The following is a 14,389-nucleotide window of genomic DNA, read 5'->3' as shown; positions in this document are numbered from 1 at the left end:
TTTTTGGGGGGGTGGGTGTGGGGTGTGTTAGGGGGTGGGAGGGCATAGGTGTTGGGGGGAAAAAAAAAAACACAGCACAAAAACCAAACAACTTACTGAAAGAATTGCAATGGTACTGGATAACATGCATATACATATTATTACAGATGTTCACACAGTAGCACCACCCTCCTGATGCTCCTGATTTAACAAGTGGCATTCTCTCTAGGCACCTATTGCTGCTCTTCCACTTGAAGTGAAAACATCCATGTCAGCGTTACAATGGTACCATCTGAAACTTAACCTTTCTCCTCCCTTCTCTCTTCCACAATCTTTGTCTTGAATCTCCCTCCTTGTCACATACTTTCTCCATCCCATACCTTTTCTCTGAAAGGAAGATTGCTTGCACAGGCATTGTTCCAGGAAACCAAGAAATCCTAACCTTCTTTTCTTTAAGCGTTTCTTCTACACCACTTTACCCAACCTCTCAAAAACAGAGGAAGAGGTGCAGGACACATAACTTTATCATGTATGTTAAGATCACATGGTTTAGCCAGATCACTGCTGCCTGCCTAAAGTTAACTGATGAACCTGACTCTAGTTCCAGAGCTCCGTTTCTGATCATACCTCATTCACTCACTCTTTGAGCACAAATCTAGGCACGAGTACACAGACACCTATATATGCCTAGCTTTCAGAGATGCACAGCCTCCTTTATTATTCTACTCATTCTTGGATAATACCCTTTCAAGAGCCCTATCAGCAAAGAAGAAAGCACGAAGTTACACATACTCTTCCAACTCTGGAAGCGTTGATAAATGCATTAAGTGACAAAACTTTACCTTTTGCTTTAAGTAGCCCTCTTGGATCGAGACCAGCATTATCTACCAAGCAGGTGTGCAGGCTAGAGAAGAAGAACTCAAAGAAATCTCAACTTTGTTTCCTGCTTTAGTCACAGTTACAGCTGGTAGCCTTTATTCTGAATGAAATCCAAGTTTATGTTAGCTACGTTTGTATTTGAGGCTGTTTAGCATGTTCCTGCCATGTACAGCAAAACCTTTCAAACAGGAATAGGGTATAATACAGTTAAGGCTGGCTGAACCTACCCTGAGAGCTGAGGGCAACAAAAATAAACTCAGCCAGAAAAAACTGCAAATGCAGTGCCGATGTGTCTATGAAGGTACAAATAGGTCAGCTTTGACCACAGAGGTTCATCATTTCGAAGTTCATCACACAGCTCATTACTTCAAAGATGTTAGAAAGAAATAATGAGTCAAACTACATTAGCCTGTGCATGGAAAGAAACACATACAAGTTGCTTTGCACAGAATTCTGGACATATTCCATGCACAACATCCAATTGATAACACGGACTTTTTTGCATTTGAAACACTTTAGCCTTTCCTGCAACTCAGTAAGTGACATTGCCTAAATTATATACTTTATGTACTACAGTAAGCTAGATCAGGCCCTTGAAACAATTGCATTACTAGTATTAGATACTGGCTTATTATAGGCAGATATCCACTTAGCCTGAAAAGGGCTGAAGCTTTCACAAGTGCACACCTATGTACTATAGGTCTTTAATTCCTACATTCAGATGGTTACACAAACACACTTAGTTCATGAGAAAGTTAGCTAAGTACCGATAGCTGTAAACACTCTTCAAAGTAGCAGCTGTACACCACAGTATAGACTTCCAGTGTCACTATTTTGGGTCCTTGTAAACTGGGCTGATCTTAATACTGCAACTATTTCATTCCTTAGTTTTAACAATCAGCTTAGTTATCTCCATGCAGATAAACTGTAGGAGTGTCTCCACCTCTCTGCAAAGCCACCTTTCTTCTATCACAAAAATCTGAATAAATACTAACTGCTTCTAGCATAACAAAGAATTTTCTGCCTTATTAATAGAGGCCAATAGAAACATACCTTCAGCAAATCCTCTACCACAACAGTATGTCCAAAGTAGCATGCAAGGTGAAGAGGTGTCCAACCCATATTAGATTTACTCCTGCCTAGAAGACAAAACACAGTACAAAAAAGATCTTGTCGTGTGCTTGGAGGTTGGAGTGGATGATCATTCTTCACAGTAACAGAGAAGCAAGGAGGCTGGAAGCATCAATACTATTCATGTCATCTGAATTACTAAATCAGGACACAGTCTAAGAATGTTAGGTTAAAACTTACGAAATCGTTCTGAAAGGAGAAAGTCAGGTAGTCTGATGGAGAATAAAACTTTTGTTTTCATGTAATAGCTTGTTCTTCAACAGTAGCAAGAAGCTTCAGTTACTTTCATTCACTATGAAAATAGCACATGCACGTACACATTTCTGTTGTTTATCAAAAACCAGTTTGTGGTATCCGATTTTGTATCCTGCACACAGATGAGAGGTAGGACAACCCATCTTTCCAAACAGATGATTCAAACCAAGACAGGTGGGATGACCTAATGTTAGGGTTTTTTGTTGTCTTGTGCTTGTACTCAATTTTAATAAAGATAGCCTTACTAACTATTGTGATTTGAAATCTTCATGCACTGCAGAACTCGTGTACCATCTACAGCTGCAAGTCTCTACAGGAATGATAAGCATAAATAGCAAGCAGGCAAAGAAGTGACCATGCAAAAGAAACTATCATTTATGCTTTAAAGCATGTCCTGGAAGACTGGCTGTACGAATGACATTCAAGAATTATCCTACAATCACTTCTTTAAAAGCAAGTTATTAACAACTCATGTTAGTTTCCAATTAGCAACACTCAACTGTATTAAGCAAAGCTTATTTGTGCTTTGTTTTTAGTAAGCAACAGACCCACAGCATTCCAAGTGCCACCTAAAAGCTATGATTTTGTATTTGGAAGCAAAATGCAAATGAGGCATTAAAAATGGTGTTGAAGGTACTGCCACCATTAAGTTTTCCCTCTTCATGTATCCTCAAGCACTGATGTCTGGAACATGCATAACATTAAGTTTGCCCTGAGGGGACAAGCCATTAGCACAAGGAAAAAGAGAACCAACCACTGGTCTTGCAAGTTCATCATTCTTTCTGCTCTCAAATATGACAAAATATTATAATAACAAATTAGCATCAGAACGTGGTTCACAGCAGAAATATTTTCCCGTTTCTTGTAACTGTTTCCAGCTAACCTTTCTGCCCTCTGTTGGTTATTTCTTTTGTTATTTGATTCTCCTCCTCTTATTTCCTGCTGCTGTTCCAACCCCAGATTTCATACCTTCGCCTCAGGCCAGACTGGCCTACAATAGAACTGCTGCCCTACGTGGCTAATGGGCTAAAGTACCACAGAAGACAAATACTGTGTTGATCACTAATTCTGGGGCTACGTACACCGGACAACGTACTAAATGGACATCATTCATCCCTCAGTCTAGAAGGGAAGAAGGTTCTCTAAAAGAACACAAAAGAAGACCGAGTTGCACTGAATTCATACAATTAGCCCAAGACAGTCATCGGTTACAGCACTGACAAGACAGTGCTGCTGCTAAGGAACTCGGTCATAAAAAAAAAAATCAGGAACCTGGCCAGATTTGTAGTTCTTACCGAATAAAGTGCTTTGTTCTGCATTCACTCTGAATGTTTGCATTTCTGTTATTAGCTGACCAGTCACTTCTCAAGCTCTTGAGGTGTTTGTTACTTCTCTTCAAGTGACCACAAGTGTTTGCACTTTTTTATTATTATTATTATTTTAAACCAGGACATCATTACACTGAGGAGAAATGCAAGGGTAGGAAAGTAGAATAAACACAACAAAAAAATAATTCCCCTAGTTCTCTCATCCAGTTCTTTGCTTTGATGCCAGTTAGCTATAAGTCTCAAGTGTTACCATTTGTTTAGAGAATGGAGACAAACTAGGCAGTCATCTCCTGGTTGTGGAGATGACTACTGTATTCATATATTCAAATGTATATTTTGGCATAACACACTGGTTGACCATTGACCTTATGTTATAGCTTTCTTACTTTGCAAAGTCCTAGATATTCTATTTTCTTGTATTTGAGGAGAATAAGCTAACACAGCCTTAGAAAATATGATAGTTTTGGATGAAACCCAGGTTTAGTGCTGTTTTAATGTGGCTGCCTTCCTTTGAAACCAGTGAACTGAGAAAACTGGAAATGGAAGTTCACACCATTTGGCTGGATTCTCATCAAGCAAGTCTTACTTATCTGCAAGTGCTGACTGACTAGAATCCAGCCACAACAGAACAAGGAGAAGCCTGGATTTATTTTCTCTTCCTTCATTTTGGCTGAAATCAGGATGTTTGGGATCACTCTTGTCAGACTTCACACTTCTGAATCTAGAGCACAGCCTCAGATATAAGCTCACTCTTTGCAAGACAAGACAGGTTTTACAAGATGTTGAAGGTAGGCTTTGACACCCAGGCACATTAATGTGTTGGACTTATGTCTCCCAAAGCATGCTCTGGGGGAAGTTTACACTACCTCCTGTACAATCTCCACCTGCTCCAAAAGTACTTTATTCCAAGACACGTGTCATTGCCACATCAGATTCAAGTCCTGAAGGAACTGCTGCAGCATGGAAGACATCACCCATACACTGACTTTCTAGGGATACCCGATTATCCAGAAGGTAATGACAGAAGGACAAGAGGCTGTAGGGAAGAGAAGGAATATTGAGGGTTGGAAAAAGTCAGTTACAATCTACAGCCTGTATTTTAGTTAATCATCATGTCGTTGTGCAATTACTATCTGGTAGTACCTAACAGATCAGGATTTGTAGCAAGACATAGTGGTTTTGCTAGTGAGGAGACAGAATGGCAGGGGTAGTTATACTGCAGAGGCTGGCTGGCCTGAATTTGTCTTCGTCTATTTCCAATGGGGTACTCTACAGGTGCAAAGTGATTGAAACCATCAGTCTCTGAAGAGTGACTGTGAAAGAAAAAGAGAGATTTAACTCTGAAGTTTCACACAACCGGAACAGTTCCCCCAGAGAACACTTTAGTTACACTCCTGTGTCCTCTAACATTTAGAAGACAATGAAGAAGAACATTTAGAGAATGGAGATTTCACTGTGTATAGATTCCGTATTCAGAACTATTTTGTTTAACCTAAACTATCACCAGCATGTTCCCTCTAGTTTCCTAGACCTCCGATTAGCAACCATATATGAACTGGCTGACCAGGTATTGCTAAATTGGAAGATTAACAGCTAAACACTGTCTACCTTACCCGTCATTAGCTGAGTCTCTTCTACCTAGCTGCAAACTTTCACAATACTAACACTTGACTTTGAGCAGGAATGCTGACCAGAGACCAGTTTGCTTGATATAATACAGGACTGCAGATTATCCCATTTCATTACGCTTTCTTGACTTCAGATTATGTTTAAAGAACACATCTGAGAAGCTTTGAAATCTCTTCTAAGTGCAAGAGACTTCAGCAACTTATTTATGGGTACTGTTGCATGAATCTTAAGGTATTTTTATTCCAGCTATTTAGACACTACGAAGAACGTGACGAATATTTGCAAAATGCATTATTTGGGGGGGGGGGGGGGGGGGAAGACTCTAGCTCCACCAAGCTCTGTCTAGTTCCCCTTTAAATTATGAACTAGCTCTCTGAAGACGAAGTATCAAGGGTTTGGTTTTACAACTTGTTTTTCTGAAGGTGAGCACATTAACTATTGTGAAAACACAGACACGGCTGAGTAGTCAAACAAAAGGATGAGTAAGAACTAGAGCTGGGAAAGGGATAAAGCTTGTTCAGATAACAGGCTTCCCTGCTCTTTAGGGCAAGGTGTTCCCTCTGTCATGGCTGAGAGGAAGCCTAGCTACTCTCTCCCCTCTCCCTTTGTAGCACTATCTTCTCAGTGCTGCTTAACAGTTAAGTGCTGAACAAAGAAATGCCAGCTCATGTAGAAAGAGTGGGATATACATTCACTTTTTTGAAACAATTAGAAACACACTCATGTAAATAAAGAGAAATAGAAAGCTACTAAATGAATAAAGAAATAGGGCAGTCTGTGACTGCTAACAAGGTTGCAAATCCAGCCCCAGTTTGCAGTTTTAATGCTCAGCAAGTTGCTTAGCCATAACTATATTAGCTATGCATGTGCAAAACTTCCATGTTGGCCAAAGATGCAGACACAGATGACTGGCAGTTTTACTTTCTTTTCCCAAGTAACCTAGTATACTGCTAAGAGTATAAATTTGTTTCAACCATTCCTGCAAGTGGCAAGAGATGTAGCTGCTCCTACTACATGATAATGAAACATGGGCCTGAAAAAAAAGTATCACACCTAGTGGAGCACAAATAAACTACCTAATTTCTCTGCTGCCTTGTTGGAGACTTTACCTCCTTGAACCACCACCTGGCACCATGGTCTGTTTTGTTTAACATTATAAAGCTCCAAAGTTGGCATAAGCATGAACACAGGCAGAAAGAGGTATGATGCTTTGTCTTGTTGGTATTTCTAGCATCTGTGAATTACTCTGAGGTTTTCTGTACATTACAATTATCTGTAGTCTGCTTTTATCATCTCTCCCCTATGCAAGCATGGCCTTAAAAGTCACAGGGTAAAAGCACTTGTGTAAGTGTTTTTTATTACTCTATTGAGCACTCCAAAGAAAGCAAGGTTATACTATCAGTTTCACTACCTGTGGCTTCAACAGTGAGATTACAAACATTTGAGGAAGGCTACTAACCTTTACAGTTGATATCGAAGCTTATTTCTCCTTTGTTCATGGTATCCAACAGCTGTTTAACTTCTTCAGCATTTCCATTTCTAGCGTCATGGAGAAGCTGCTGTTCTGCTTCAGTACTCATCTCTAATAAAGATACAAAAGAACCAATTTTGCAATCTCTTATGCTGCTATAAATTATAACTTAATATATAAGGGAGAAAAGTGACATAATAATACTAACACCAGTACGAGAAAGATTATTATTTCCTATGTGAAACACATCTAATGTGCAAGCTGTTTTCAACTGTCCAGCACCCAGACATGCCACTAAGAGGCATTCAAATTCCTCATGCAAACAAAGCAGTTAAATAATACCCATGTTTTCTTGCTTCTCAGTTTTCTAGGTTCTAAGTGTCACTTAAGAGTTGGAACCATATAACAAAAACGAGGCAGGCTTTGCTACAAGCATAACCAGTAAGAATTTACTTTTTCCTCATAAGGTTTTCACCTTTACTCCTTAAGGTTTCCAGAGGAAATACGAAAAAAAGAAAAAAGATATATGCCTTTTAGCCCAAGTATTTCTTCAGAATTAACTGAGACTTATTTTGACTGCCAACCCTGGGGAACAGCATCCATCTTCACATGGAGGTCCCCAGATACCCATCAGCAACTGGTACAATCAGCTCTTGAACTGAGATACCTGATCCCCTCCAACCTTGACTTGAAGGGGAATCAGATATGCAAACAACTTTGTAGATTTTACCTTATCTTTAAGCACAACAGTACAATATAAAGAAGTTAACATGCAACTGTAAAACATAACTAGCTAATTAGCATGTTATCATGGATTTTGAACGACAAAAAAGATGCATTTGCATCTTTCAAAGAATGGAGAAAAAAAAATCTGTTATCATCGCTATTTTTACAGCCCTCTACTAGAGGGTGAGCCTAAAACCTTTGGGCGATACTGCTACATATCAGGTCTCTCTCTGAATACAGTTAAGTGATGTCTTGACCAATCTTTTCACACTGACAGAGTCACAATCTGAAGTTGTTTTACTTTTTTAAATGCTATTACAACAACTAGACACAGATGCAGCACAGCTCAACACAGGTAAACCCCAACTTTAAGGTCCCATTTAAATACACTGCTTTTAAGAGGTGCCAAGAAGTGATTTTAAAAGGAGCCTCAAAAGACTGTGCTGTAATACACAATTTATTGCTGCTAACAACAACAGTAAAAGAGGTTGCCCAAATTTAGTGTTTCCAGTTTAGCATCTTCACCCGACACAATAGGCTTACCAGATCCTGCGGAATTTAGATTTCTAAAGTCACTTAATGATTGCAAAGAACATTACTGGCCTCACATAGTTAGCTTTCCTGTACTAGCAGAGGTTTTAGTTGGTCCCACAAACAGTTTACGCTCTGCTGTATTGGACAGGCAGCTTGACTGCACCACACACACTCATAGCTAACATAGGTGCAGGGAGCTCTTCGACTACTGTAAGATGAGAAGCCACTCAGCAAGAAAAGAGACAGTGAGAAAAGTGGGTAAGCAACAAAAACCCTGCAACAGTGACAGATCTTGTAATATTCAAGACTGAGACAGAAGCCTAGAACAGGACAGACCGGCAAAGCGCTAATAATACAGTGAAGAGAGTTTTCCCCTGCCCTTTGCTCAACCAAAGGGAAAGGTGGAATCCATTTTCAAAGAATATGACAAACTAAGCAAGCCCTTCCTAGCATGTTTCAGAAGAACGCATTGGATCAGTCACCTGCAGTCTACCATAGACAGAGGATACAAATGCCTTCGCCAGCAGTGGTTAGACAATGCTCTTGTTTGTGCCTGATTTTCAGTTCTACTAGAAAAAACAAAACAAAAAACAGTGCTAGTCCTTCTAGTAATCCTTCAAGCCCTGAAGCTACCTTCTCCTTTAAACAGGAGTCTATCCACTTGTCTGAGGTAACACAGCACAGTGTTGTTATTGGGGCAGGTATAATTTTCCTCAGTGAATCAGTTCTAACAGTGTCGAGAGAAAGATCAAAATCAAATATGTTAATGTATTATCAGTTTGTAATACTGTCTCTGAAGCTGAGTGATCTGTTTCAGGGGGACACGGAATGCAGCACGGAGAATCATACAGACAAAAGCTAATAGGATAGTTAGAGCACATTTTGCTAGCCTACCCATCAGGGATGGGGTGGGGGGGGGGGAAGCAAAGCTTATCCTTCATTTTCACCCCCTCCCACACAGTATTTCTTTAGCAATCTCTCAAATGTCTCAGATGAGAGAAACACACTCCTATCATTACCCCGTATCATTTGTCAACATCCCACATACACAGCAGGTATGAATAGCAATGCACTTTCAACACATCAAGAACCTGCAGTCTCCATTTGATATTGAGAAGAAGGAAGAAAAGACTGCTTGGGAAGAGAACCAAGCAGCTGAACCAAATGCACAACTCTTGTATGCAGCAAGGCCAGTTATGCACATGAGCAGAATCTTAAACAGCTTAAGATACACGAAAAGCTGAATCACTGTATAAAATTGCGTGCATGATTTTTCTTCCCCCCCAAATAGTCATTCAGTTAAAATCAATGATTTGTTTGTACTCTCACAGTAAATATTAACAGTGGAGTGACATGCATAGTAACATGGCTAAGAAAGGTCTGTCTCTTTCACTGGTTTAGTCCCCAAAGACTTTGCTGTTTAGGCCAAGCCTCCCATTTCAAATACACTTTGTAAGCCTGAAGCATGCAATGATGCAGAAAAATGACTGTCTGGCTATTAGTCATAGTTAGAAGGATCATTCTGCACAAAAATGTTCCTGCAACTGGGGCTGGAAAGTGAATCTGTGTGCAGTTACTCTTCAGACAGGTGATACAGAACCTAAAGTTTTAGCTAATAAGCTAAATGAAGTGCCTAAGTGAAGCTGGCAGCAAAGGGGCTCTTAACAGAACTTAATATAATCTTGAAAATACTCTTTTAAGCAACAGGATTTGCACTATAATGGAGATGAGCAACCACCAACAGAAGTTTGAGTGGCAAGTTTAGAGTACAGAAAGAAATCAATACATGGGTATTCAAACATTATGTTCTTACAACTGTACTTCACACACAGGCACTCCCCTGCAGGAGGGAGTTTATTTCACATGACCCACCACCAAGAGAGCTCAAAAATCCTCACCCACCGGTTCTGAGGTACCAAGCCAGACCATCAGCACTCAGGGAGAAACTTAGTAGTTTAGTTTGGATTTATTACCCATAAGATACTACTAAAAGAAGTAGTAACTAATGAATTGTGCTGCCTATATGCAGAGCTACTAGCTACTTAAGAGAGCTGACATCTGTTCAGTCAGTGCTGTTGCCATCATTGCGCTATTCCGTTAATCAGCTGATACAGGTTAAACTGCCTTTCACAGCTCATCTTTATGCTTTGTGCTGTTGAAAGGCTTGTACAGTAGTCTCTACAATCACTGGTATACCATGAGAAAACAACTCAAGAACAATATTTAGTGCCTTCTATACAGCTGAGATGTGACTGCAAGGCACTTCTGTTGAACTCATTAGGACTACCGGAGCAGTACCTGACTGCTAATTGAATCTTATCCTTTAAGAAGGAATAAAGAATAGCATTTACATGCTCCGCTTTTATCTTCTTCTATCAACCCTATGCCAGCGTGATCTTCTCACGCTATTACAGCATCCATCTTCACACAGGGGTTGTTTCCAACACAGACTAGAGAGCCCAGGTCACCATTCTGCCTGCACACCTGCTGTTTTGCAGAATACTTAACTACGAAAGGCCACCTAACTACCGATACACAAACTACCAACTTTACCCAACTGCTAGGACAGAGCCCAAGCAAAAAAGCTGGTCTACGAAGACCTAAAGTGCCATCCCTGACCCCAGAGCAGCACTACTGATAAGACCCACTTGCTTTTGCTTCGATTTCTTCTCCTGCTGAGGCCTCCTGCTGTGTAAACAGCCCAAAACAGTGACAATACACACTAACCAGAACATGGCTGGTTTTCACTCTGCTGCAGCTTGGCAAGCAGCTGAAGCAGCACTGGCACTGCCCAATTTAACGTTAAGGCTCCGAGTCAGCAGCTACCGGTTGCATAGGAAGCTTTCTATTCATGACAAATAGTAAGGTTGTTAAAAAGCACAGTACTGGCTAATATTTCAAGAGATCTCCCTCTAGCAATGAAAACTAGAATCCTGAAAGGATGATACTTGCTTAGGAAGACTTCTGACATGTCCCAGCAAGCACACATTATGAAGCGATGCTTGTAAAGGAGGACAAAATGTACCAAACCACAAAAACAGACAGAACCTGTCTACAAACCCACACAACACACTGCACTGACAGGAGTTGCTCCAAGAAGAAAGAGTTGCCGTACTAGAAGCACGAGTGATGTTATCTAAAAGTAGTTATTTTAATCTTTAGTTAAAGGGTCCTAGAAGTTGTAAGTTGAACACGCTTCGACACAGTCTCATGGTACTTCATATGAGAGCCCCACCTATCTTAAAGTTTGTCTGCTGAGTAGCAATTAACACAGATGCAATAACACAGCATCTGTTCGATACCATTGCCAAGGCAGTAATTATTTAAACTAATCCTCGTTCTTCGGCATCTCCTGGCTGTTTTCTGCACATAGTTTAGTTCTGTTGCGTCAAAGACTTTCTTTCAGCCCAGGAGCTCTGAACAAGCTTACCACTGCTAGTGCGAGATCTCACCGGATCAGCAGGCAAGCACCACGCCAAGCGAGAAAGAACTTCAGCGGAATCACTGGAGTTCTCTACGTGCGTCCGAAACCAAGAAGTTCGTTTCAGCACCGATAATTAAACGCTTTTTAAGGCGACAGGCTCACGCGTCACAGCAACTGCACCTCTCGCCTATGGGAAAGGTGCGCTCGGACCCTGGGCGCGCACCACCACGGCCGGAGGCACCGGTCACCCGCCCGCTGCTCCGCCGCGGCTACGGAGCAGTTGCAGGGAGGAGGAGGAGGAGGAGGAGGAGGAGGGAGGACCATCCGCGCGGCACAGCGGGCGCTCACACCGCTTCCCGAGCCTCTCCCTCGGCTACCAAGGCTGCGTCTGCCTCGGCTCCTCAGCCTCAGGCCGAGCCTTACTCCGGGCCGCGCCCCGCACGACGGACGGCTTGTCGGGTCACGCTGTGAGAGGCTCGGGGGGGAAGTAGCGACACCCCCATCCCACCCCCAAACACGCTCCCGGCGGTCGCAGAAGAGAGGCAGAGGCGGAGCCGGAGGCAGCCAGCGAACCGGGGTCCTCTGGGGCGGGTGGCCGGGCGGGGGCACGCACCTCACACACACCCCCCCCCCCGCAGCGGCAGCCCCACAGGCCTCCCCGGCCTGGCAACCCCGCCACGCCCCTCGCAGCCGGCTCTGGCTGAACTTGGCGCTCCCATCCCCGCCCCACGGGCACGGGTGGGCAGCGCCGGCTCGGGAGCAGCCCGGGGAGAAGAGACAGCAAGAGACATAGTAACAGCAGCAACAAAGGCCGCAGCGGGAGGGCGCGTTTCCTCCCGTTCCCGTGTCCCCCCTGCCCACCGCAGAAGAAAATACGCCCGGGGCAGGTGGGCTGACCCGCCGCCAGCCTCGTCTCACCGCTCCGCGCAGCTCCTGCCGCTGCTTCGCCCCCGTTGTGTTATACGCACCGGCCCTGCACGTGACCGCTGGCGGCGCCTCGGCAGCGCGGGCCGCTCCCCCCGCGCCGCGCAGGGCGGGCGGTGCGGGCTCCCGGCGCGGCAGAGCTCCGCCCCCCTCGCCACGGCCCCGGCCCACGGGGATGTCGGCGGCCGCTTCGGCCTCAGCCTCCCCACCGGGCCAGGTGGCGGGTGGGAGTAGGCTCCAGGGTCGTTCTGCACGCGTGGGCCGGTCCCGGGGGTCCAGGGCTCGCCGCAGCCCGCTGGGGCCTGCCCGGAGAGCGGGGAGGGGCGAAGCAAGCCCCCGCTGAGCGCCCTGCGCCCGCCTGTTTTCTGAGAGCAACGAGCCCACACCGGCCGCAGCCGGCGACGGCCGCCCTTCCCAGGGCGGGACAGTGGCGCCCCTCCGCCCCCGGGGCTGCTAGACAGGTAGTGAGTGCCCTGTTCGCGCTTGGGTTTGCCTGCCGCCGCAACCCGAGCGGCTGCGTGCGCGGCTTCGGCTCCCCTCTGCCCTGAGAGCACCCCCGCCCACGCCCTCTGCTGAGGGGAGCTACGAAAGCGGGACGGAACAGGCGGCGGGAACGTGAGGACACTGACGGGCGTTCACAGAGATGTAGAGGGCTTGGACAAAACGGCCTTAAAAGAGGAGCGAAGAGTACAAGAATGTTGTATCACCAGAGGGGAGAAAGGGCGTCCTTGGAAATCACTTCAGTCTCATATACAAATGTGGTGCTGTTCCCAAAAAGTGCAAGTAGGAGGAAATTGTGTATACATGCACTGCTCATAAGAACCACGTGCCCAAAAGCAACCTAAGAGAGCAGGAGTTTTGGTACTACTAGGGACAAAAAGTGAAGTACTCCCTTGGTTCGAGGCCCTTTGGTCCACCACTCCTTCCCATCTATTTGTCCTGTCCTTATTTATTCTCTACTCCGCCTTTCACCTGAAGCCAACAGCTGGCACCTTGTTTTTCTGCCTTTAGCACCTGAGAGGGGTTTTGCATTTTTAAAGTGCCTTTGAAATCCTGCAGAAACTTATTAAGGAAGTAGGGAAGCTTTGCGGTGTTGAGGCATGACTGAGTCTGTGTCATGTGCAGAAGGAGCAGTGAAAAGGCACGGCAGAAATCACAGGTGCCTTGAGAAACTATCTCAAAAGATTAGGATGAAATTTCTGTTCCAAAAGTGGGCAAGCTTAAACCTGAGCAATTCTTGTGAAACTCTTGAGACATAAATAACGAGGCATGCTTTGTTTTTCTGTATTGTCTACAGCTATATATATTTTTAATGTTTTAAGAATGAAGTACCAAAAGAAGAAAAGGAACATTTCCACACCTGCGGAGATAACACAAGTTTCCTGTGCTTGGACTTCTCCTGCTTTTCATTACTTTAAATTAGTTTATCTTAGTTAAGAGACCTGTTTCCAGGGATGCTTCAGCAGTAAGTGTATGACGTCTGAGAGGCTTCAGTGAAGGATCACATTGACTTTCCTTCCTTAGAAGCTTTCTTTCCTTTCTTTCTTACGCTGCTGTCCTTACTTCAGAGCACTAGCTGTTTCATGCCCACATTCCTATCTTTTCTTATGCTCTCGGCCACTGCTGTCAGTCTGTCTAAGCTTCTTTCCCTTTCTTTCTTTCTCTTGCTTCTGGCTATGAGCCATCTTTCACAATGCCGTAACTGCGCCAAGCAACCTCACAATAAAATCAAGCATCCCTCCCTTTTGCTATTTTGTATTATATTTACATACACAAATACTATATAAAAATATTATTTCCTCATATTTATTATAATTTTTGTAATAAAATGAAAGTATTAGCATTCTCCTACTCTATAACCCATTGCAATACAGAACAGAGTTTATAGCATTGAGCTTTACCTTTTCAGCCAGTCAGTTATGCTGTAGGGGCAATGAGTGGAGAGGGACAGTGCAGGGTTTTTCTCTGAATCTCGGTAAGAAAGGCCTGACAACAAAGGGCTTAATAAAATTACTGTCTTAAAAAGGTATAATAGAGAGGAGTAACACAGATAGTGAGTAAATCTTATGTCCCTTCAGATGCTGTGAACACCACACTCTGGCAGCATTG

General features: G+C 43.7%; 1 protein-coding gene across 1 annotated transcript in view; it reads right to left on the bottom strand.

Moving 5' to 3' along the window:
- OSBPL1A (oxysterol binding protein like 1A) overlaps positions 1 to 6,781 on the bottom strand; it is a 71,930-nt gene extending 65,149 nt beyond the window's left edge. The window contains exons 1-2 of the mRNA XM_059815798.1: positions 6,661 to 6,781; positions 1,912 to 1,997 (exon numbers count right to left, since the gene is read on the bottom strand). Coding sequence (XP_059671781.1) covers positions 1,912 to 1,997; positions 6,661 to 6,781 — 207 coding nt within the window. The remainder of the gene's footprint in view (positions 1 to 1,911; positions 1,998 to 6,660) is intronic.
- Positions 6,782 to 14,389: the final 7,608 nt, after the last annotated feature.

This window comes from Gavia stellata, chromosome 3 (genome assembly GCF_030936135.1).
Source record: "Gavia stellata isolate bGavSte3 chromosome 3, bGavSte3.hap2, whole genome shotgun sequence".
In the NCBI taxonomy this organism is placed as follows: Eukaryota; Metazoa; Chordata; class Aves; order Gaviiformes; family Gaviidae; genus Gavia; species Gavia stellata.
This window is presented reverse-complemented; position numbering and strand designations above follow the sequence as displayed.